The sequence below is a fragment of the Elephas maximus genome, chromosome 9 (genome assembly GCF_024166365.1).
Source record: "Elephas maximus indicus isolate mEleMax1 chromosome 9, mEleMax1 primary haplotype, whole genome shotgun sequence".
NCBI classification, from domain to species: Eukaryota; Metazoa; Chordata; class Mammalia; order Proboscidea; family Elephantidae; genus Elephas; species Elephas maximus.
Window position 1 is genome coordinate 4,200,741 of NC_064827.1, and position 24,592 is coordinate 4,225,332.

General features: G+C 61.7%; 1 protein-coding gene across 2 annotated transcripts in view; it reads right to left on the bottom strand.

Moving 5' to 3' along the window:
- The window catches only part of RXRA (retinoid X receptor alpha), a 106,865-nt gene that overhangs the window by 42,296 nt on the left and 39,977 nt on the right, over positions 1-24,592 (bottom strand). The window contains exon 1 of one of the 2 annotated variants that reach the window (XM_049896364.1): positions 7,854-9,080. The exons of the other annotated variant lie outside the window; for it this stretch is intronic. Coding sequence (XP_049752321.1) covers positions 7,854-7,953 — 100 coding nt within the window. The 5' untranslated portion in view covers positions 7,954-9,080. Of the gene's footprint in view, positions 1-7,853; positions 9,081-24,592 lie in introns of those variants that run through there. 2 annotated transcript variants of the gene reach the window in all.

Below are 24,592 nucleotides of genomic sequence, written 5' to 3' on the forward strand. Positions count from 1 at the left end.
ACCCCAGAGTCCTCCCACTGCCTGCACTGCCACTGCACAGACCTGCAGGGTGTGGGGCAGCCCAGGGCCGAGGGCGGCAGGACAGGGCAGGGCCACCCAGAGTCCCGGGAGGGCAGGCTGTTGCCTCCCCATGGGTTCACGTGGGTCTGCCAGGAGTGAAGGGTCAGTTGGGCTTTCCAAGAGCCCCGCTGCCCCTGCACTGTAGGCACCAGCACAAGGGGGCCTTCCCCTGACTGAGGCCCACGCACACCGTCCCTGAGTCATCAGCGGCATCCCAACTGGGGGCCCAGCCTCTGCAGACGAGGGAGGACGGAGCCTTACCCATGACACAGACCGAGAACAGGACGCCCATACCCTGGAGTGGGGCTTCCCCAACACGGCTGGCGTGAGCACCTTGCCGCCTGCCATGCCTGCAGGCTGGGGCCTCCGTGGGGCTCAGGGGACCAGGACGGCAGCCCGCCCACGCCCCACCACCCCTCCTCACCCACAGGCCCCCACCACGCCCACAGCAACCTCTTCAAACAATCCCAGGATATCGAGCTCCCACCCGTCCACTGCTTCGGGCCAGAAAACCTCTGCCCAGCAGCCTCAGAGGCTGCGCAGGGCAGCCCCCTCCCACCTCCAGCTTCCCCACTCCAGGACCCCTGCCCCGTCCAGTGCCCCAGCCACGCAGCCTCTTTGTGTCTCAAATGCACAGGAGCTTGCCTGCCGCAGGGCTTAGCACATGCCTGCACCTGCCTGTGCTCCCCGCACCCTCCTCCACACCCCAGGTCAGGTCCGGCCGCCGACCACCATCCCAGCACTGTGCCAGGCCCCACCAGGTTCCTGGCACTGCCGACGTGGCACAAGCCCATGAGATGGCTTCCTGAAGTCCCTCTCCCCTCCTAGACAGGACAACCGTTCTGGGCAAGGGCTGCAGGCCACGCCGAAGAGAGCAGGGCTAGATCAGAAGAGGGCTGGACGCACTGGCACTGAGGGTGGTCAGAGAAGGCTCCATGCTGTCCTAGCTGTGACTGTCAGTGGCTCCCCACAAAGGTCAAAGCCCCTGACCCAGCCTAAGGTGGCCCAGCCCAAGGTGGCCCAGCCCAAGGCGGCCCAAGCCCTAGCACTGTCAGACTGGCCAGCCCTCCTGGGCCCTCTGCTCTGACCACCAGGGGCCTTGGCCTCTGCCGCTCTACCCTCCTGCTGCCTGCCCTCACTGGCATGGATCCCTGTCCAAGGCTCAGTCACAGCCCTCGGAGCTGGCTGCGCGCACAGTGGACTCTCTGCCCTCCCCCACACGCACCTGACTCCTGCTCCCAGACATTCCATGCCATGTGTATTCCAGGCTCTGGGCGGGGCCCAGGTCAGCATCCAGGTGGGGTCAGAAATCAGGAAAGAATGTTTGTATGTAGCTCCTCTCCTTGGGGATACCCCAGACAGCTCCACGAAAGGTGGACAGCCTGTGTGTCTGCACGCCCTGCAGCGTGGGGCGCAGGGCAAGGAGCCTTCCCCCAAAGGCGAAGTCAGGTGGTAGGGTGGGTTGGGCAGTCACACCCTCCCCAGAAGGACTAGAGCTCAGCCAGCACAGGAGGCTGCGTTGCAGTGGCTGGGAGACAGGGAAGGGACCCAGCTATGGGGGTAGGGGTGGGAGTCACAGAGGCTAGACCTCAGCCCAGGGGAGTAGGCAGGGCTGCCAGTAGCTCCTCCACCATGGGCACCGCCCACAGCCGCCGTGGAAAAGGTGCCCATAGGAAGCTGAAGGAGTGGAGCTGCCCACCTGGGCATCTGACGAGAGGGCCCAGGAGCATGCCTTCCCAGGCCTCATACCCACCCCAACTCCCCAGCCCACCCCAGCCTTGGAGCCGCAGCCACATGCGGATGGGGAGCGTCCGGCCCCTCCAGAGAAGGCCCAGCCCACCATCGCCTTGGGAGCCCCCAAAACCAGCCCGTCAGGGGGGTGCGGACAGAGGACAGCAAAGCCGACCTCCTCTCCACACCCACGCAGACCATGGAGACGAGCGGGAAGGCGCGGAACACTCCACACACTCCCAGTCCAGAAGCTACTCAGACAGTGCCCTGGACCCCCACGAGACCTCCTCACTGAACACCCACTGCCTCAGTTTACACACAGCCCTAACAGACTGCTCCCTGACCCCCAACAGCAAACAAGCATAACCAAAAACCAAACCCACTGCCATCAAGTCAATTCCAACTCATAGCGACCCTTCAGGACAGAGCAGAACTGCCCCCATAGAGTTTCCAAGGAGCGCCTGGTAGATTCAAACCACCACCCTTTCTTTCGGTTAGCAGCCACAGCTCGTGACCACTACACCACCAGGATTTACTCTCTAAATGCCTTGAAGCATGTCAAGAGGCCGCGGCCGACGCCAAGATGGAAAGCAGACACCACTAGGGACCCTGGGCTTGTCCCCACCATGGGGCAGGAACAGTGTCCCCGAGTCACTCACAGTGAGACTGTCAGCTGCGTCATGGGGCATGGAGAACACACGGCCCCCCAACACACACCCTGCAACACCACAACACACCCCATCCCCAGTGAGAGCCCCAAACAAGCCACTGAGGTGACCCCACTCTCTGTAAGGACACAGGACAGGCAAACCACCCCGGTGGTTTCTATACAAAAGTAATTGTATGTGATTTCAGATGGCTCTGGCCATCAGAACGAGCTGGCCTGGAGAGCACCCTTTCTGCACCACTCAGAGAGGGAGCCAGTGCTCAGGAAGGAACTACAAAGGTGTGGTCGCCACGAGTTGGGGGATGGGTGGGCAGTGCTTGCCCTGCAGAAGAAGTTACTGAGGGTGTGAGCCCAAGCCACCCACCGTCACCTCCTCCAAGATCCAAACCACATGCCTGACAAGAGGATTGCATCTTCCAGCTGCCTCAAGCTCAGACTCAGATCTGGACCAAGCCTTCTGAGCCGTGTGCAGCTGTGCACCTATCACCCAATGATGGACTTGACAGAAGGAATGGCACACTGAAGGCCACGGTCCACAGTCAAGGATGGCATGCGGCCAGTGGCACACACCAATTTTGTTTCAGGCTGTGCCTATCGTGCCTTCAGCTTTTTTTTGTCCACCACCATCCACACGGGTATCAGGACAGCCAGGCCGGGGTCCCTCCACGGGGAATAGGCAAGGCACCCGTGTGTGAACGGTTAAACGTTTAGAAACTGCAAAAGTATTTTAAAAGGCCTGGGGCATCGAGGGGCATATGCACGCGGAAGCAGGGCAATGAATAAGGAAAACGAAAGAATTGAAACCTTTGAATTACTGTGCTGGCGAAGAATACTGAACATACCATGGACTGCTAGAAAAACATACAAGTCTGTTTTGTATGAGATACAGCCAGAGTGCTCCTTTGAAGCAAGGATGGCAAGACTTAATCTCAGCACTTTGGGCATGTTGTCAGGAGGGACCAGTCCCTGGAGAAGGACATCATGCTTGGTCAAGCAGAGGGTCAGGAAAAAAGAGGAAGACCTTCAACAAGATGGACTGATACAATGGCCACAGCAATGGGCTCAAGCATAACAACGATTGTGAGGATGGCGCAGGACCCGGCAGTGTTTCCTTCTGTTGTGCACAGGGTCGCTATGGGTCGGGACCAACTGGACGGCACCTAAGAACAACATCAAGGAGGTAGGGTCTGGCACTGCATGGCCAGGTCTGGTTAAAGCCCCTTCCCGACCCACTGGGGGGCCTTGGGCCGGTCACTTCAACTCCAAGCCTCCATTTCCCCTGGAACACAGAAGAGGACTCCTTCTAGGGAGGTCTGTGAGATGAGAGAGCACCCCACTCAGGCCCAGTGAGCAGCTCACAGAGACATCCCTGTCCTCAGAGCTTGGTCAGAAAGGACAGGGCGGAGTATGGGCCCTGGATGGGCATGGACTTGGACCCCAGGCCCATCACTGACCTTTTCAGCCTGAAACCTTCTGTGGCTATGGCCAAAAGAGGTCACCAGACCCTGCGCACAGCTGCCCCTCCCCAACACCCACACTGCAGGCACAGGCTTCCAGGACCAAAGCAGAGACCTGGAGCAAGCAGGCGTCCCGGGCCACCCCACCAATTTCCCCACTCAGCTTCCCTAAAGCAGGGGCGATGCCGGCTCCCAAGGAGCCCTCCATGGGGCCTCAAGACGAGAGGGAGAAGAACCAGCCAGGCTCCCATTCGGTGGCCCAGAGGCAGAAGAACCAGCCAGGGCCCCGCACGGTGGGTGGCTACCTGGGAGGCAGGATAAGGAGCACACAGGGAAATGTACCCTCAGCAGTGCCTTGCTGCTCAGCTTATGGCCCCTGGGAGTCAGAAATGCGTGCTCCATGGTGAGTGTCCCATGCCCAGTGTCTAGCCCCTGGCCCAGACTTCTCACCTGGGGTCCCACGTGCTCCCCTGCAAGCCTGCCACAAGTCCACACCCCTGCAGGCAGCACACCCGGGACCCTCCCAGACCTGGCCCTCGCCTGCCGGCCACCTGCGGTCCCCAACCCGCCAGGGCAGGCCACCACCTGAGAGTGAGGCAAGCAGATGCAGCCGCATGGCCAGCGTGGGCGTCAGGTCCCACCACAGGGGCGGCCCCAGGCCCCGCAGTGGCCGGCCTGCCGGCTTGGGGTCCCATAGCCTCCGGGGAAGCAGCGTGGCGGCTTGGGGCACAGGGAGGAAGACCAGGCGGCAGCGTCCCAAGTGAGGCGGCTGGCGTCTGGAGTGGGTAGCTTGCACTGCCCGAGTTCCCCTTTCCCAGGGCCCGCCCGGCCCACCACCCTCACCCAGACACCTGTGACCACAGGCGGCTCCCATTGGCCGAACCCAAGAGTTTCTGGGAAGAGGACAAGGACTCCAGCTTTATTTCCTCAATCCAGCTGTGTCTGTCTCTGCCCACAGACGTACAGCCAGCTGGACAACTACCCAGGGGCTGGGCAGAGTGAGAGGCCAGGCCAGCAGCAGGGGGCAGAGCCCACCACCTTGCGAAAGCGAGGTTGCCAGGTAGCGCCCAGGAGTGCCCAATAACCTATGTGACGGCTACTCCTGGTCTGTGCCAGCAACCAGGCAAGGAGAAGAGCCAGCAGGCCTGGTGGGCCCCACACCCACTCCTCCCAGGACCCTCGCCTGCTCTCCAGCAAAAGGCACTGTGTGCAGGGGCCTGGGAGGGGAGGCAAGCAGCAGAGGTCAATGGGGGGAAGGGTCTGGGACACAGCGAGGAGCACCCACACCGAGCTTGGGTCCGGGATCCACGACACGGAGGGGAATCCCCACACCAAGCCAGGGTCTGGGGTCCATGACACAGGAAGAGTCCCGATACCAAGCTGGGGTCTGGGGTCCGCAACATGGGGGTAGTCCCCACACCAAGCTGGGATCTGAGGTCCATGACACAGGGGGTGTCCCCACACGAAGCCAAGGTCCACAACACGGGGGAGTCCCCACGCCAAGCAGAGTCCACAATACAGGGGAGTCCCCACGCCGAGCAGGGTCTACAACACGGGGGGAGTCCCCACACTGAGCAGGGGCAGAGGTGTGGATAGAAAAGAGTTCTGAATGTTGGAAAGGATCAGGGGAGCGAAGCGGAGTCCTCGTTCCAGGGAGAAGGAGCCTGAGCAGGACTGGGCACCTGGCCTCTGCGGCTGTGGGCAGGGGAGGGGCTACACCTTGGAGGGATCATGGGAGGTAGGTTCAGAGGCCTGCGTAGCCCCATCCCCCCTCCAGCCACACACCAGGGTCCTTCTTCGAGGCATAGATGCCTTTGGAAGCCGTTACCCAGTGGCCATGTCCAGGGCGGGCAGTGGGAGTGGGCACAACAAACTCCCTGGTTCACAAGTAGGGGGTCCTCAGTCCTCACCCTGGGAGCCCCAAGGCCCAACAAACCCTGTACACGTTAGGCTGCCCTGCCCAGGCCACAGGGGCTAAGGAAGACTACCCAGAACAGCTCAAAGCAGGGCACACTGCCCACTGCCCCATCACCAGGCCTTGGACACTTCCTGCCACCCAGCAACGCCAGTACAGGGGACGAGTGGCCGTGACATGGCCCAGGACTGGGGGGGTCAGCAGAAGTCTCATGCCACCTGACAGGCCCTCCCAGCCCACCCAACACCCAGCCCCCAGGCTGCACTCAGCTGTGGCTGTCAGTCTCACGAGGCACGGCTGGCGCTGCCCCAGTGCCCCAGGGCTTGAGGAGCAGGGCGGACTGGGAGGGGTCCATGCTCCCAGAAAACTTACAGAGAAGGAGCACAGAGCCTCACGCCCAAGCCGACAGCCCCTGGGACTCAGCAGCCACGTGGCCTTGGTCTCCCTCCAGGCCCCTGGTCACTCCATCCAGGCCGCGCCATGCACGCACCCACCATCTGCTCACACTGCTCTTGACACCTGAAACCCCAGTGGCTGTGGGACCCGCGGCAGTTGCCCCCCACCCCTATAAAGGCACACACCACTGGAACTCACTAGATCCCCAAGTCCCAGGCCTCTCCCCACCCGGCTGTCCTAGGCCCCCTCGTGTTCCCTGCAGACCTGCACAGCTCCTGGCTCACCATAGTCCGCTGGGAACCCACACCCACCACATGGAGCAGGCACCTACGCTCAGCTTGCCCAGAGTGGGGTTCAGGAATGACAAGGGGTTACACTGCGGAGTGAACGGGTACAGGCTTCGGTTCTGGTGGGCAAGAGTGTGCCCTTTTCTGCATCTTCGTTTGGCCTGGATTCTGTGTCCCCTGGACGTGGTATTTCATAACAATGACACAACCCCCCAAGCCGATTTCGGCGAGACCTTGGCCAGACAGACCCCATTTCCTCCTTGACCTCCCCTGCTGCGTCCACGGCTGGTTCAGGGCCCAGGACCACACCTGGGCCAGCTCACCCAGGTAGGAGGGTGTGGTCAAGTCCTGCCTGGATCAAGGATCAGGGCCCAGCCTACTTCCTCCTTGCCCAGCCCAAGTCAAAAGCTTTATTCCCAAGAGGCAAGCCAAGCCAACTCAGCTGTGGCTGGTGGTCATCCATGACCCCTAGATCCTCCTCAACTGCCTGAGGGCCTGTGCTCCTGGGTGGGGCAGAAGTGGGGAGGTGCCTGTGGAGTCCTTTTGGTGCTCACCTCACCCAATAGGTTCATTCGTGCCCAACCAGCCACATCACCTGGAAACAAACCCCTGAGTCCTCAGGGGTCAGGGAAGAGAAGACCTCAGGGCTCCCAAGGCTTAACCTCAGCCTCACAGGGAGCAGGCGGGCCGGGGACTGTGCAGCTTCTTCAGCCGACCCAGCCCTGGGGGAATGGGGCTCGTCCTGACCAGGGGCCTGGCACCCAGCCCACCCACCCCCTCAGACCCGTGTGGACCAGCCTCAGGCCCCACAAAACAACCCTCCACAATTGCCGTCTTCCTCTTCCCAGCCCCCACCCACCCATCCCCACCTCTGCACAAACACAGGCCCTGTCTGCAGGTCACACCAAGCCCTGAGGGTCTGAGCCTGCACCTGGGCGTGGCCTAATGCCTCCTGGCCCCCAACCAGAGTGCTCCCAACATTCAGCAAGAGCCAAGAATGTGGCAGGCACAGAGCCCAGGCCCAGTGCAGAATCGTGACAAGCACGCATGTGCCTCTCTGAGGATGGGCAGAGACACATTCCCCACGGGATCCCAGCTGCCCACTCTCAGGCACGTATCCCAGCAACTCCACACTCAGGGGAGTCAGGTCGGTGGCTTGAAATTGGCCGTGACGGGACTTCCCACCACGGAAATCGGCCAACACCACAGAGAAGCCCCACCCCCAGGGCCAGCTGGTAAACGTGCACCAGCTTATATCAGCTGCCCCTCTCCAGGCCTTGGTTTCCCCACATTCGGCTGGACAGAGCTAGACCAGTGAGCTGAAAGCACCCTTCACTTACCCCAGGACCCGGAGTCCGCAGACCTGCTGCCCCACCCAAGCCCAAGGGGCTCCTGGTATCCAGCCCCCTGTGTCGGGTCCACTCGCCAGGGCAGCAGCATCCAAGATGGCAGCCCTGGGGAGAACTCCCAGGGCTCCTGCCTTTCCTCTCAGCCTGCAGGCCAGGCCTCTCTCCTGCCGCCTGGACCCTGCCACAGCACTGTTCTGGACTCCTCAGCACAGGCTCCTGGACCTGGGAGGCCCTACGGGCCCCCAGCAGCCCCCACTGCCCTCCCCCGGGCCTCGCCCTGGCTGGAGCCCTCCGGGCCCAGTCAGCAAACACACACAGCACCCCCAGCTTCCTTCCTCACACCCTCAGCCAGCAGCACGAGTAGGCCCAGCACGGGCGGGGGCAGGCAAATGAGGCCCAGCTCACAGTTCCCCTCCACACCTCAGCTTGGCCAGCTGCCCCATCCCTCTGGCCCTATCTCGGCAGGGGGGCTGGGAGCCTCAGCAGAGAGACCACAGGCCCGGGGCTACCTCAGGAGAGCCCCACTGACCACTACACGGATGTACCGTACGACGAAGGGCAAGCCCCAGACACGTTTTCGTCACCCCCACCCCAGAGCACAAAAAGGTGCCAGGCATAGCCGCAGCCCAACCACCACTGGGCACCTCTGTGTCCGGACCCAGAATAGGTGAGGAAGCTGCCTGCTTCTCAGTAGCTGGGCTGGTGAGGACACCCGGGTACCCCACTAATTCACGGTGTCACCCCTCGAAGCTGCTGACCAGGAAAAAATCCCTAAAGATGGGCAAGGCCAGGAGGCCCTGTCAGCCGGAAGAACCTCTGAATCCGCCAGGGATCTCCACTGGCTGCTTGCCCGCTCATCATCAGGTGCCTGCCCGGGCCAACCCCTCCGTTCTGCACATCAGCTGAGGTCGGCGTGTGGGAGTAGCCATCTGCCCCTGCCGGACGAAGTCCTAGCCTCAGAAAAAGCACGAACATGTCCTTCCCTTGGTTATTCTCGGCTCCCGCCAGGGACGCTTCCTCGAGGAAGGCTTCCCTGCCGCTGGCAGGCAGTCTACTCTCAGCGCATCCAGCCCTAGCTCTGTGGCAGGCGCCAGGTCTGCAGGGGCCTGGTGAGGGTAACAAGTGCCCGGGGGCAATCTCTTAAGTTGCCAATTCAAGATGAGCAGACGTTAATAGCGGAAACACCTTCCCCCCCTTGTCCAGCTGTCTCAGGCGGGCACCTTTCCTATTTGTGGCGCCTCAGAATATCATTCCACATCTCATCTGCCACCCCCTTAGACTTGTGTCAGTGGGCAAGTACCCCCCCCACCCTTCCCCTCAATACACCTCTGTGGGTCTGCGTCCCCCACCCAACTGTGGGCTCCAAGACTGGCCCCACCCCTGGTCTCACTTCAAGGCCTCTGAACCCTCTAAGCCCCGCCACAGCTGGCCCACCTCCTTGGGAGCCCCGGGCTACCTCTCTCCGTCCTCAAGAAAAGGAGCCCCCGAGTCCTCCAGGTGGCCCTCCTGAGATCAGGGCTCTGCTGTCTCTGATAAGGGGAACCTCCACTTTGCAGACCTCACACTAGGTGGAGGCTACTGGCCACATGGGAGACCCCTATGGCTCAAAGCTCCATGATCCTGATCTGGCAGCTCTGCAGCCCCAGAGGGCCCTCTTCTGGCCTCAGACCTTCCCAGCCTTGGAGTGAGGGTTTGGCCGAAGGTGCTCGGATCCTGGGGGAGCTGGCTGGCAGCCAGTTTCCTTTTCCCACGCTGCCCAGGAGCAGGAGTTTGGACAGAACAAGGCCGGGGCAGGGGTGGCAGATACTCCACAGTGGCAGGTCACTGGCCATCGGCCCTGGACAATCCCTCTCCTATCTGGTCCTCAGGCACTCCCCTTGCCAGAAAAGGAACCTGGGTGCCGAGCTTCTGACCACTCCATCTGCGTCCCACCCTCAGCCTCCTGGCTGAACTCTCCTGGCCATTCTAAACTGACCCCGGGACACAGGCTGCCTGGGCGAGCTCTGAGTGGTGTAGGGCCTGTACAAGGGGCTCCTACCCCCAGTCCACCCAGCCTGCCCACCCCACCTCACAGACAGGAACCTGAGACCCTCCTCCCGGCTTACCGAAGGGCAGGGAGAGACCTGATCTTGAGGACATGAAACCCTCAATCCAGCCCTCTGTTTCACAGGGGAGAGCAGGCAGCCCCCAGCTGCCGCCCTGTGCCCATGTACAGCCCCCAGGTTCCCAAGCCAGGCCCCAGGCAGGCCACACACAGGCCTCGGCACGCCGGCCTGGAGCCCGCCCCACCCACCCCCTCCCTGGGCTAAGCATGACTCATGGGGCCGGCACGACGCCCCCGTCCATACCGGCAGGCAGGCCGCCCTCTGAACACGCACCTGCCCAGGCTTGACAGCAGACAGCGCCAGCAATGCCAGACCGCTCAGGACGCTGGGCAGCAGGAGAGGGTACCTGGGAGCCCAGGCAATGCCCTTGGGGGTGGGGGGCACTGAGAAAGCAGCTGCACAGCCCCCACAGGGCTGGAGTCCTCGAAAGGCCCAAGAGACCACTTGAGTTCACACCAGGCCCTGCGCTGGAGCCCCCGCAGCCGAAAATGGCCCTGGAGCACAGACAAAGCCTGCTGCACCCTCTCTGGTCACCAAAGCAGAAGCCATTGGCCAGCCTGTGGGCTCTGCTGAACTGGAGGCTGGGACTCTCAATCCAGGCCCACTTCCCCTCCCCATGGGAGGCCTCCGGAAAGACAGAGCTTCACCCAGGAGGGAGGTCAGCCAGTGGGCCTCAGGCCTCTGCTCTGAACGGACACCCTGAGGACCTCAGGCCAGTGTCTGCCTGTCTCGGGCCTCAGTCTCCTCACCTGTAAAATGGGCAGGTGCTGTGAAGGAGACAGGCCAGGACACCATCCTCAGGAGCCCCCAGGGACAGGAGAGAACTGAGGAGGGGCTTACCTCGTGCATGTGCTCCTAAAGGGAGCCGCCAGCTGGGGGTGGGAGGGCTAGGCGGATCGTGGGCCTCAGGGCGGGAACTAGAGCCCAGAAGCCATATCGCTGGGAGGAGCGGGGGATAGCTGTGTGTCTTCACTGACTGGAAGACGGCGGCAGAGGCTCTCAGAGCTCATCACCACCCTCCCTGGCCAGGAGTAAAGGCAGGGGCTCCTGGTGCCCCCACCCCAAGATAGGGCTGGGCCTCTCTTTCCGCACAGGACGGAGGACAAGCCGACTGGACGAAATGAAACAAAGTTACAGCCAGGACCGCCCAGCCCACCCAGCGCCACTCCAGGGTCCTCTGCAGCCATAGGCGGGACTGAGCTGCCATGGGGCAGGACCACCACTGGCCGGGCTGGGGCCACTCTGAGGATGAAGAGTCGCCGCCCCTCCCTCAGCAAACCCCAAGACCAGGCTGCCTGCCAGAGCCACCGGAGCTCCCCACCCCCTGGCGTGTGACCCAGAGCCACTGACCAGGCCTGTGGTGGCCACAGCCCCCACTGGGCCCCTGCCCCTCAGCACCAGGTGCTCTGACTAGGCAGCATCCACCCAGAGGGCAGCTCCGTGGGCCACCCAGAGCCTGGCTCTGCGCAAACAAACCAGTAAGCACCCACATTCCCCTCCAGGCCAAGGGTCCCCCACAGGGGCAGGCAACCTCAATCCCCAGCCCCATATTCCAGAGACTTAAACTGCCGGGTCCCTGCGCAAAACCACAGCACAGCAGCGCCTACGGGGCCCCACACTGCCTATGCCGTCGAGAACACGCCCCCTCCCTGTGACAACAGTGAGCACAGACCCCTTCCCGAAGCAGCCGGGGTGGCCTCGGGCCTCAACGTGCTCTTGACCGCCTCCCAGCCTTGCCCACAGCTCTGTGGCTGCCAGCTTCCTGCCGGGCTCCCGCCTAATCCCCAAACACAGTTCGGGGTGAAACCTGCTCACCACACGCAGTGGCGTGGCTCCCGAGACCAGCAGGCGGCCGCAGGCTCCCGGCAGGAGAAATGAAAATCTCTACAAGAATTGGGGTGCTCCTCACTCCCTCCAAAATCTACCACACGAAGCTGCGGTCCCGACCCCAACTCCATCCTGAATCAGCCCGGGGCTGAGCAAGTCATCCAAAGCCTGAGGCCTTGCCCATCACTGCGCAAATGGGAAGACAGCTGACCCCACCCACCACCCCAGGGAGGAGGGCGCCAGGAAAGTGCTGAGCTCAGAGGGAGTGTCAACTGGATGCCCCCTGGGAAAACCAATGCCCTGGGCACCGCCCCCCCCCCACATCGATGGGCTAGTCTGATCAGGGCTGCAACCAAGCCAGTGTGTGCTGTGCCCACCAAGACCCGCCCAGAGTGACCACCTTGGCCACCCTAAGGGCCCAAGGCCCACACAGGTGGGTGGACTGATACACAGACACACTCCTACAGGGATGTTCAGGGAACCGAGCCCTGATTCATGCACTGCTGCAGGTAGACCTCACACAAGGCCACCCCACACGTACCCTCTGGGACTGCCCAGGGCCTGTGCGCCTGCCCAGCTCAGGGCTCAAGACCAGCAGCAGGGGCCTGCCTGGGATGCAGCAGGGTGCACAAACGCCAGAGAGGCCACCTCCTCTAATGCACCTGTCCTGTCTCCCTCGGCCACACGGTCCGCACCAGGCTGCTGAGCAGCCCGGCCCCTCGTTCCTCTCAGCTTCGAAGAGCCACCTCCAAGCCCCTGCCTCAAGGGAGGGAAGAAGGCAGATGCCCTGAGCCCCAGCCCCACCAGCAAATGGCAACCAGGCTGGGGGGGGTTCTCTGATATCCACGGCACGCCAGGCCCTGTGCTGGGCGCTTCACAATAGACCCCCTCAGTTCTCTCAACAACTCCATGTTGTAGGCATCACCCTCTTGTACAGAAAGGGAACAGGGGGCTCACAGACATGAAGCCAGTCAGCAGTGGCTGCTTGACTACAGACTGCACTCCAGGAGAGGAGGAGGAAGGAAGAGAGGAGGGAGGCAGCTGTCAGGGATGAGCAGAGCCTGTGTCTGGCCCCTTTGGCCACAGCGGGCAGCAGGGGGGCTGGTGTCACAACACTAGTGGGGACACAGGTAATGGACAACGGGAGCAGCACAGATGAACGAGACAGACGCTGGCACACGTGGAGGTAAAGGCACAAGGCCAACCCCACACACACCCTGTGGGGGGCCCAGAATCCCCCAGCCCCTCAGAATGCCCTCCTAGTGGTCCAGTGCTGCCCGGAGAGCAGAAGCGTGGCAGAGCCAGTGTCCCCAGCATCCAGCACCCGCAGCCTCTCCTCTAGCTGCCCAGCCCCGGGGAAAGGCCTCCTTCTTCCCCCCAAAAAACAGGCAGGGAATGTGGGGGCAATCCCCCCTCCTCACAGGACAGCCCAACCTTGACAGAAACGGAAACTCTGTATTCCATTTTTGCTTAGAAACGATAAACACCAAGACACACCACCCCCTGCAGACAGAGCAAAAGGCCGGGGCTCTGGGCTGAGGTGGCTTCCACTCTCCCTGCTGTTAGCTGAAGGGCGCTGGGTTCATTCTGGGGAGAAGGTAATTGTTTTACAGAATTGCAGCATTTCCCCAACCAGCCACTTAACACAAGCTCTCACCAAGTGCTCTCCAAGCCCAGGGCAAATGTTCGTGTCCTCAACCCCCGTTTGAGTTTTTCAGAATGACTACCACCCCGCAGCCCCTCTACCCTCCCCCAGCATGAGCGGCAACCCACCACGGAAGGCCTGCAGCTGCCGGAACAGCCCTGCACCCACCCGCTGGACACACCACCCCGGGCCACTCTCTCAGCTGTAAGCCGAGCCGGCTGACCCAGCAGCCACTCCAGCCCCTCCAGCGCCAACACTAACCCTTCAAAAAGCCTGGGCTGACCCCAAGATGAACCGGGTTTACTCTGGGCCAGGACCTGCCTGGAATCCTCCACCCACTTCGAGGACAGGCAGACTCCAGAGCTCCAAAAAGAGCCAGGCCATCACAGGGACCTGGCCTCCTCCAGACCCAGGCCAGCCACAGCCACCCCACCAAGATCAGGAGGATGGCAGCCACGCCCACCCCTCCCTGCCCACTCCATGCCAGCCACGTGGCCTGGCCCTGCCCACTCCCCGCCCACCTGGGAGCTGGGTCACTTCTAGGAACGCACAGGCTCTCGCCTCTAGCCTTGGAAGGGATGCTCCCTCGGCCTGAGATTCCCTGTCTCTGCCCTGGCTCACTCCACCTCAGCCCTGCAGGCTCAGGAGGCAGCCCTCCTCCTCCAGGGAGCCCTCCTGGATCCTTCCAGCTGGGGTAGGGCCCCCAAGACGGGCCAGGGCAGGCTGCGGAACTCACCAGAATCCTTCAGGACCAGCCAAACTAGCGGCAGGCTCTACAGAGCCCCCAGCAGGAACCTAGACACCGGCAGGCTGTGCCACCCCAGCAGGCTGCCCAGCCTGTCGGAGCCTTTGTTTCCTCTTCTGCAAAATGATGTCACCTAAGAAGGAAGTGGCTGGGGGACAGAAGGCCTGGATCTACAGCCTCTGACCACTGACATGCTGGGCACCCTGGCAGTGCTGGCCCTCCTGGGCCCCAGACCATGTTCCCAGCACGCTGTGAGTGCTCAGCAAAGGAGAGCTGCTTCAGTCACCCCCATCCTTCATGATGGTCACTCCCAGCCCCACCCGACCTTACCAGAGCACTGTGTCCACTCCCACTGCCTTTCCGCAGGCCTGGTCCTTCGGCCATCTCCCATGTGGCCAAGCCTCATCCCTCGCCCTCTCTGGACGCTGCTTCCTCATCCAGGACACGGTCTCCAGAGCCCCTCCCTGCGGCCGCAGCCTGGGCGAGGTCTGACCACAGGGCTTCCTAGAATATAGGCCCCACCCAGCAGGGGTCTGCAGTGTTGACCTGGCTGATGAGGGAGCCTCAGCCCACTCCCCTCCTGCTGACCCTTCAGCCCGAGAGCCAGACTTCGGAAGTGACTGCCAGCACACCATGCCTAGGCCAGCAGTGCCCTCGGGGACCAGAGAGGGTTGGCAATTCACCTGGGGCCACACAGGTGAGGAAGGCAGAGCTGGCGCTCACCTGAATTCGGACATGCCCATGGTCCCCTTGCTGCCCCTTCCTCTGTGCCCCCAGGCTGGACACTCGGCCTCTGTGAGCCTCCAAGTCCTCTGAATACAGGAGGCCCACCTCCAAGGTTACAGGCAGGATACCACTCTGCCCCTAAGCCTAATGCCTAGAACACACTGGTGGTCACTGAGTTGGGCAACCCCCATAGCCATTGCTGTCTGCCACCCACAGGTACCCTCATGTGCTAGGCCCTGATCCAGCCATGCTCCTAGGGGCTGCCAAGGCTCCCCTCCCTACCGTCTCCAGCACTCAGCCCCCACCACCAGTCCAGGGCAGCACAGGCCAGTCCCCAGGAAGCCCCAGGGAAGAGAGGGGTGCTGGCCCTTGGCCACTGCCCTCGACACCCACTGTTGGCACCCCCCACGCAGGGGAGGTACCCAGACGGCCTCTGTCTCCTCCATCCCCTCCCTCCCTTGCTCCTGCCCGTTCTATCAGCAAAGCCACAGACTCAAATGCCTGGGCTCAAATCCCATCCCCCACCCCACAGCCAGCTACCTGAGCTCACCGAGCCTCAGTTTCTCCCTCCGTACAATGGGGAAGTTCTGAGGATTACAAGGTCATTTTGCCCTCACATCACAACTTCCGCCAGTGCCCTCAGCAGCAAGGGGAGGGGACCTTTGCTCGCTTCCCAAGGAGGAAACGGGACCCCGAGGGTGGGCCAGGCCCGGCCTGGCACCAGGCCTCCGGGCACCAGCCCTGTGACAGGGAGGATGTTGGGAAACCCGCACTCACTCATTTCAACACCACCGGCGCGTCAGTGACGGGTTTCGACACGCAGCAGGTCATCTAGCCAGCCTGCCCGGGCTGCCACTGGAGGAGAGAGGCCAGGCCTCCAGCATAGCACCTCCAGGTCCCCTTGCCTCCCGACGTGGGGACCTATCCTCGTCGTCAGTCATAGGCAGGGACAGGCAGGGACAAGGGTGGGGCCGTTTCGTAGGTGCAAAGGCAGCAGCCTGTTTTCATCACCCCAGGCTGGGGCGCTGGCCAAATGAGCCAGGTGCCAGGACACCATCAGTGCCGGCTCTGCTCCAAGCCTCAGGCTCCAAGGCTGTGAGACACGATGAGACTTCCCCACCAACTAGCCAGGACGAGGCTCAGGGGAAAGAATATTCTGGAAGGAGACGGCACCTCGCTGGAGCTCGGGGCCCCTCGTCAGCAGGGGAAGTACAGCCGAGTCAGGGAGGGGGCCACTGTCAGCCACCACGGCCCGGAAAGCCTGGTGTTGCCCTCCTACACGCAGGCCAGTGCACTGCCCTGCAGCCGCCCAGCCAGGCTAGAACATGTGCCCACCCCACCACCAAGGGCATCGCAGCCACCAGGCCTTTGCTGACTTTTAAGTAAAAACGATGTTGGTGACAACTACCACTCAAAGGCAACCCAGGCTCAGGAAATGGTCCCACCAAGCCCCCACAGCAACACCCCACCACAACGGGGGAAACCAAGGCCATCCACAGTCCAGCAGGGTGCCCCAAAGCCTGGCTGACCCCACTGGGCCAGTGAAAGGAAGAACTAACTGGGACAGGGAGTCAGGAGGGGGTAGGCAATCAACCTCAGATGTCGAACTGGGCCCCCCATGTGCCCTCCGCCGGATAAGGGGGCAGGGGCCCAGAGTCCCTGTGAGCGGCCCAGGCCACATCTCACAGCTCCCCACCACAGCTTGCCCCCTCCCCTCGGCCTTTAGCTCCAGAGGCTCCCAGCACGGCTGCCTTTCCAGCCCCTTCCCCAGGCCGTCACCCTCAGAGATGTTCCTCATGTGGTCCAGCTGGCACGGAGGCCCTGAGGCAGGACTACACCCGGGGGTCTCCAGCAGGGGACAGTTCCCACCTCTGCTTTCCCAAGCTCTTCTGGACTTCCTCTGGGGCTCAGAGTGGGACTGTCCCAGGTCACTCAGCCAGACAGGGACCCAGGCTCCCTGGGCTGGACCTGGAATCCAGCCTCCTGACTCCAAGCTCACATTGTCTCCCCGGGCACCCTTGGGCAGGGAGGCCCTGGAGAGGGAGCGTACTGGCCTCCGGCCTCAGGCTGGGAGGAAAATAAGGGACTGGGGTGTCAGAGCTCACAGCAACAGGGTGAGGAGCCCACAGAGGCCCTTGGAAGTGTGGTACCCATGCACTCACACTCGTGCACACATGCACACACGTGCCCACACATACATACACAAATGCACACAGACGTGCACACCTGCAAACATACACACATGCACACACGTGCACACACAGGCATCATCCATGGAGTGACACCACTGACTTCTTATGGCACAGCCAGCTCCCCAGGACCTGCCATCTCACCCCAAAGGGCATGTGCCAGCACATCGATGCCAGGAAATCCTGTGGCAGGGCTGGTGGGCACAGACCCTGAGGGAGGGGCTGGCGAGGGCATCCTCACTGGAGCCCTGGGATCATCAGCACAAATGTAGCACCACGCTCCCCATGCCACACGGACTGGCCTTCTCAGGGGGACCTGGTCTCAGCCTGCTGAAGCCAGATGGCCATCTGCCGGGCCCCTGATGGCCCAGGCACTGCCTCTGTCGGCAAGCTGGCAGGCCCAAGCCGCACGCCCACCTGTCCTCCTCCACCAAGGGGCTTCTTGAAGCGTGAGGCTCACAGAGACAGGAGCCCGGGAGGGGGTGTCTCTCTACTGCCACCACCCCAACTATTGACCAGGTGGCAGCTGGGGGGAATGAGCACCCTGTAACTCTAGGTGAGAATGAAGAGTCCCAGGGCTGCGGTCCTTAGCGGGGGAAGCCCCTCCCCTCCCCTAGGAAGGGGGAGCTGGCTGAGGGGGCTGAGGAGGGCGGGCCACACCGTGGTGCCAGCTCCCCTGGATCACGGCCGCCTGTCTGGGCCCGGAGCCGGCCACATATGCGCCAAGAGGAGCAAGTCGGCTTTGTGGTGAACCGAGCATGTTTGTTTAATAACAAGCGACACCGAGCAGGCAGGGTGTCTTATCAGTTGGTATCTCAGCAAAGCGATACCATCGGCTGCTGTCAGGAGCTCTGGGAACTATTAGCTTAATTAGCCATTCCTGCAGGCTCAGCACAAAACTGCCGGCTGGGCCGGGCTGGGATCCGGCGAGGCGGGGTGGGGCCTGGCGAGGGAGGGCAACCCAGGCTGCCCCTACCAGAGGAGGCCAGAGGTGTGAAGGTGGTGGTCTCCAGGGTAGGCCGGGGCCAAGAGGCAGCTCTCAAACCAACAATGCACGCCCCAGAGCCCCAGCAAGGAGAAGCCCCCAAACCCTCCACCGGGGCCACCACGTAGTCCTATCAGCTTGGCAAAGAGGTCCAGAGACCAGCTGTGCAGGTGGCTAGCTCCCTGACCTCTCTGGCAGCTTCCCCGCCAATAAAACGGGAACACAGAGTGCAGGGTGTGGAGTGGTGCCTGACATGTCGTGTTGCGCCTGGGGACACAGTACTCGCAATGCAACGGGAACTCAGGGCTCCTTGTCTGGGCCCAGAAAGGCCCTTTTCCCTAGGAAGAACGAGGGCAGCCACTGCAAGGGCCCGGGGCCACGCCACCTCACACAGGCTGCGGCCTCAGTTTCACCGCCCCGTACACCAATCGGCTTGTTCTGAAGATCAAATGAAACACAAACCCCAACAGGCAAATCAGAGACAGAGGCCAAGAGGGAGATGCCAGGCCTGGGGGGCAGGGGTGACTGCCAAAGGGATGGGGCTTCTTTTGGGGTGACAAAAGGGTTCTAAATTGCCTGTGGGAATGGCTGCACAACCTTGTGAATATATGACAAACCACTAACTCGTACACTCTGAAACAGTGGCTTTTACGGTATGTGAAATACATCTCAACAAAAATTAGTTCATTCATAAACGCAGCACATCTGCGTCTGGGGCCCAGCGAAGGCTGCGGTCATGGCCAGGTGCTCTGCCCTGCTGATGTGCCTGCTCCCTGGGGGCGGGGACCGGGCCCGCTTCAGGACACAGACCCCCACCGCTCTGCGCCTCCTGGGCCCGGCCTGCCTTGTCAGCGTGTTTCACTGGGGGAAGAGTCCTGAGTCCAGCATCTCAGCTCAAACAGACCCTTGTCCCCAGCGCATCTGTAACTTTGAGGGTGGTCTGCATGGAATTTGGAGGCCTCAACTCGGCCAGTGACAGCAGACGGCCCCATGCCACGCCTCGGGCCTGGAAATTGCCCCGTCCAGCTGCCCACCAGCCTCAGAAATCTGAGCCCACCAACCTGCAGAGATCGTATCCATAGCACAGGGAGCTGGGCTTCTGGGGGCAAGGCTCCACCCTTGGTCCTAGAGCACTGCCCGGCCTTGGGCAGGAGACCCTGACTCCCTGGGCCTCAGTTTTCCCACATGGAAAAGGAAGCTGTCACGTGGCTGGTCCTTAAGGGCCTTTCCAACTCTGTGTTTCCAGGCTTCTGGAACCAGGAAGAGCCAGGGCTGCCTGCCGGAGATGGTTTCTCCAGCCCCACCTGGCTCCTCCGAGGAGCCCCAGACCACTGGGGAGGAACCATCCACACACCCCACCCCCGCCAGGCTCTGCCAAGCTGACCCGTCCCTCTTGCTCACTGAGGGCGATGTGGCGCAGGGCAGGGGGGCCACGGGGGCGCAGGGAGGGGGCCGTTTCCGCTGCCTGCGGGAGCCACTGCAGCCAGGCCGCTCAGCGGCTGACACAGATGTAACACGTTCCAGATGTGGCCGGTGGAGGACAGAAGCAGCCCTGCACCCTGCTGAGGAAGCCAGGACGTTAGCGATAACGTGGAATTCCTGAGGCTGTGCCAGGGCGCGCTGGGTGGGGAGGCGCACACAGCGAGCGGAAGACGGCAGTCCCCTTCCCGGGGCCAAGGGCGCTCCCTGTACAGCCCGGATTCTAGCACGCTGCCGGCACAGGAGACCACCCAGTGGACCACCGAGACAAGAGACCCGGCCGAGAACATACCACTGCCTCACTGGGACCCGGGCCCCTGGGAACCCTGTCCTTGTCTGGAACCCAAGGATACTAGTAAGAGATGCTTAAGAAAGGCCGAGCCTGTCCCAGGAAAGGGCACTGGACAAGGCCCCGCCACCCCTAAGGCTCTGCAGGCAGGCTCAGAGGCCCCTCCCCGGACCCAACCACGACCATGCAGACCACCCCACAACTTCTTCCCCCGAAGAGGCTTCGTGAGGGAGGGGACGGGACGGCAGGCTCCCTGAATGGAGGGGAAGACGTCTCAGCCAGAAAGACCTCCCCCCGTCATTCATTCCACCCTAGTCAGGACTGAAAGGGGTCCTGTCCTGGGCGCTGCCTGGTGGGGCACACAGGTACCCGACTGTTAAAGCTGGAGCCTAGCCATGGTTAGTCCAAGGCCAGGACGCTGTCTCTAGGCTGCCCCCAGGACTCGCCAGCCCACCACCCCCTCCCCAGCCTGCTCCTAGCGCCACCACACTCACCCCCCAACAGTCCACCACCTTCACCACAGGTGACGCCCCCAGACACTGCAAGGCTGCCGCTCCCTTCTGTGTGACCTTGGACAGGCATAACCCTCCCCAGCCTCGGTTTCTCATACGTAAGAGGGAGAAGGGGGAGGGATTCAGAACAGCCGATCTGTAATGTTTTAAAAGCTGCAACTGCAAGCCAGGGGCCAGAGAGGCAGCCCCAGCATGGACGCCCTGCTCCCCCTCCCCCAACACCCCAATACCAGGGCCAGCTGTGCCCCAGGGGCAGGAGGGGCCAACAAGGCCCCAGAAATTTCTTGCCTAACTGCCCAGAGTGCCCTTTGGCTGCCACCCCTCAGCCATGCCTGATCAAGACCTTTTGAGGCAGGGGCAGGGTGCTGGGGCCGCAGAGGGCTGAACGTCCAGCCGACCCACCTGTGCCCCTGCCTGCCGCACTTCCTGATGTGGGCGCCAGGACCAGGAGGTGGCCCAGGGAGTCCAGAGGGGCCCCAAGGCCAGGGAGGACCTGGACCTGAGTAGTCTGGGCCTCAGCATTCACAGCTGTGCACTGCCCTCCTCAGGCTGCTGGGAGCATCTGAAAGGGCCATGCGCACAAAGGGCTCCCAGGACACCTGCACAGGTGAGCACTCAAGAAGGAGCCGTTGTTGCAGAGACGCCAGCATCAGGCCCTCTCCTGGGCCCACCTCTGCCCGTCCACGCTACGTACACAGGGGCAGAGTTCGCCAGTGCGCACAAGCATCTGTGTTCGTGTATGCACCTGTGCACGTGCACACACGTGTTCAAGTGCACACACACCTGTGCATATGCACTCACACCTAGGTGCAAACCTGTGCCCAGGGAGCAGTGTTTAACAGATTCGCTGCCCTCCGCACCCTCAAACACACATGCTCGTGCCCCAACTCTCCTACACTGTTTTCTTCAACACCTGATCTTTACAAACAAGATGTTTGGACCTCACAATTCAGGTAAGTGGGCAGATGTCTTAATTCAGTTTGAGACTCAGAAACACTGCCACCAAGGAAAAGTCCAGCAAACAGGCTTGGAGGTGTCGGGGACGGTGCTCCACCACACTGGCTCTGCAATGCCCCTTCTTCCCTGGGATGTGCCATCTTCTAGCTGCTAAGCTCTTATGGACTGGATTGTGTCCCCCAGTAATACCTCTATGCCTTCAGTCATAATCCCAGCTGGGAATGGGCTGTCTTTGTTATGTTAATGAGGCAAGATTAGTATAGGGTGTGTCTTGAGTCAATCTCTTTTGAGATATAAAAGAGATTAAACAAGTGAGCAGAGCAGTGATGGAGGAAGACAGATGCCAAGCCACATGAAGATCACCCAGGAGCAGAAGCTCAGAAGAGACAAGGACCTTCCCCTAGAGCCGACAGAGAGAGAAAGCCTTCCCCTGGAGCCAGAGCCTCGGACTCGAACTTCTAGCCTCCTAAACTATGAGAAAATAAATTTCCGTTTGTTAACCGCCACCACTTGTGGTATTTCTGTTAGAGCAGCACTAGAGAACTAAGACAGCTTTTTTCCCCAGAACTGCTAAAACAGAGGAAGAGAACAAAATGTCAGGAGCCCAGGGGCTCAGGCCACAGGCACATATGACTCGTGTTCCCCCAGAAATCATTCTGCCTGCACTCCAACAGAGCCCTCTGCGCTCAGGGCCCATCACCAAAATGCAGAGACCCGCAGTGCAACATGCTCGGTGGCCTGCCCGCAGACCCAGGCCACCACTGCCGAGAGGTCCCATGCCTGAGCCTGGGGCCTCCATCTGTAGATGTGGGCCAGGCAGGCTGCTCCTGCAAGTCCAGATGTCAGCAAGCTTGAAGCTGACACAGCACAGGGCCTCGCAGGCTGCCACTACACTGTCTTGAGTGTCACACTGGCCCACGCCACGTGGGCCTTCCTTGGAGGACGATGCCTTCAAGGCTCAGAAACAGGAGAAAGGCTGAGCCCCAAGAAGGGAGGTCAGGAGCTCACACCACGCACCTGGCAGAGCAGGCTCATGGGTCCACCAGCCATTAGGATTGGGTGCTTAGTTGGGAACCTTCAAGTGATGAGATCAGTTGACTCTCTAAACTGATTCTCCCTCATCTCTCCTCTCCTCCCGAGGCGGGGTGGGAAGACAGGGGCCCCTACTGCTGGCTCCCGGAGGAGGGGAGTCTACACCTCCGATTCACTTCAGAGCTCTGTCCTGGACAAGGGGCCCGGAGGAGGGGACAGTTGCCACAGTGAATGCTCCAGGCCAGGCCCCCGCCCAAGGAGAAGCCCCTCCAGCCTGGCCAGGCAGAGGCCCCAGGCGGGTGGGTGCAGACAGGAGTCAGGGTGTGCCTGCAAACACAGGGCCAAGCAGACCTGAGCCTCTCTGTCTGGAGGCAGCAGCAGTGCTTGTCACACAGTCTGTGCAGGCCCTCTGGGCCTCTCTGTCTGGAGGCAGTGGCAGTGCTTGTCACGTGGGACTGTCTGTGAGGCCGCAATCTAAGTGGGGGCAACTGGCCAGCTCCGTGCCTAGCCCTGTGCCCGGCTCAGAGCAGACGCTCAGAAACCACACCACCATCGTTTACTCACTCAACAAACCTGCTGAGGTCACAGCAGGGCCCAGGCACTCCAAGCTGACAGTCTAGTGGGGGCGGGCGAGACAGCCACCGGACAAGTCAGCAGAAGCGTGGGGCTTGTGGGGTGAAGAGAAAAACACAGGGGCTGTAGAGAATCCGAGGGGAACCTCAACCCAGGCAGGGGGCCCAAGGGCGCCCTCTCCAGAAGAGACCTTGACGTTGAAACAGGTGAGGTGAACGGGGCCCTCCAGGCGGAAGGAGTGGTGGGGGAAGGGGGCCCTGTGTGGAGGTGGTCCCCACTGGGCATTGAGAGGGCCCAAGGGGCAAAGACATGTACGGAGCCCAGGAGCCCAGCGTGATGGCCACCAGGGTGCCACAGGGCCTGTTCAGAGGAGACAGACGTACCACTGCCCCCACTCCACAGATGGGGAAACTGAGGGCAGACAGGTAGAACCCTTGCCCAGGTTGGACCCTGGAGCTCGAGTGAGGAGGCGCAGGTGCTGTGCCCCAAGCCCTGGGCCAGGACAGTCTGTCTCACCAAGGCTGGCCTCCCAAACGAGAGCCTGTGAGTACTCCGATTCCGATCACACCAATTAAGTGCCCGTTGGGCAATTAGGGCACACAAATTACGACAGACCAGCCCACGGCACAACGGCCCTCACGGCACTGAGCCTTGATGGAACATGTGCATTTGAGGTGCCTTGTCTCCAGGAGCTGCAGCACCTCAGCACACCACCACCCCACCTGCCCCATCCCAGCCGGGCTGGACTCCCCTGGAGACACTGGGAGAGGTGTCGGGGGATTCGGAAGCATTGGGTGGAGTTGGACATACCAAGTAAGCTCAATCGGTCCTTAGACGGGCCTCCATGCCCTCCCCGACTGTGGGCACAAGAGGACGAGACGTCCACCGTGTACCCAAATGCACACAGAGTCGAGGGACCTAGTGCAGCATCGAGACCCAGAGCAGCATCAAGACCTGGAGCGGCGTCGAGGGACCCAGGGTGGTGTCAAGGGACCCAGGGCAGTGTCAAGGGACCCAGGGTAGTGTCGAGGGCTTGGTCTAAAGGACTGGGGACCCGGGCAAAGGCAGGGCCAGAGTGAGAGCACCAGGGAGGCCTCAGTTCCCCCATCTGTAAAACATTCAATAGAATCTCCAAGTTCCCTAATGGCTCTGAGACTGGTCTCTGACACTGAGAAGGTGATCATCAAAGGCTCCAGAATTCATTAATGAGTTAATTAGCAAAATGGCCACTGCATTACTTTGACAAGTCAGATGTAGGGCCTGGGTGTCGTTCTGACACCCAGAAGCCTGCTCTCTCTGGGCAAGGCCAGCTTCGCGCCCCTCATCTGGGGCCCAAGGAAGACGCACAGCCCAAGCCAAGCCAAGCCAGGGGCCCCCCCAGCGGGAGGCAGCTCAGGGCCCTCTGGGACCTCCTGGGTCCCCAGACTACCCCAGGGGGCTCCTGGACCCCAGGCAGGAAGAGATGAGGGCTCACCTCAGGCTTCAACAGCCACTAGGGGCAGGGCCCGGGACCAGTCAGGGACCCTGTCCCCTACAGCAAGCCTGCCACGCACAGGTCATCGGAGTCCTCAGCCTTCCCAAGAGCGGCCCACATGCCCACGTGTCCACCCCCAGCTCTGAGGAGACATCTGCACCAGAAGGGGACCCTGGCTTTCCCTGATACAGT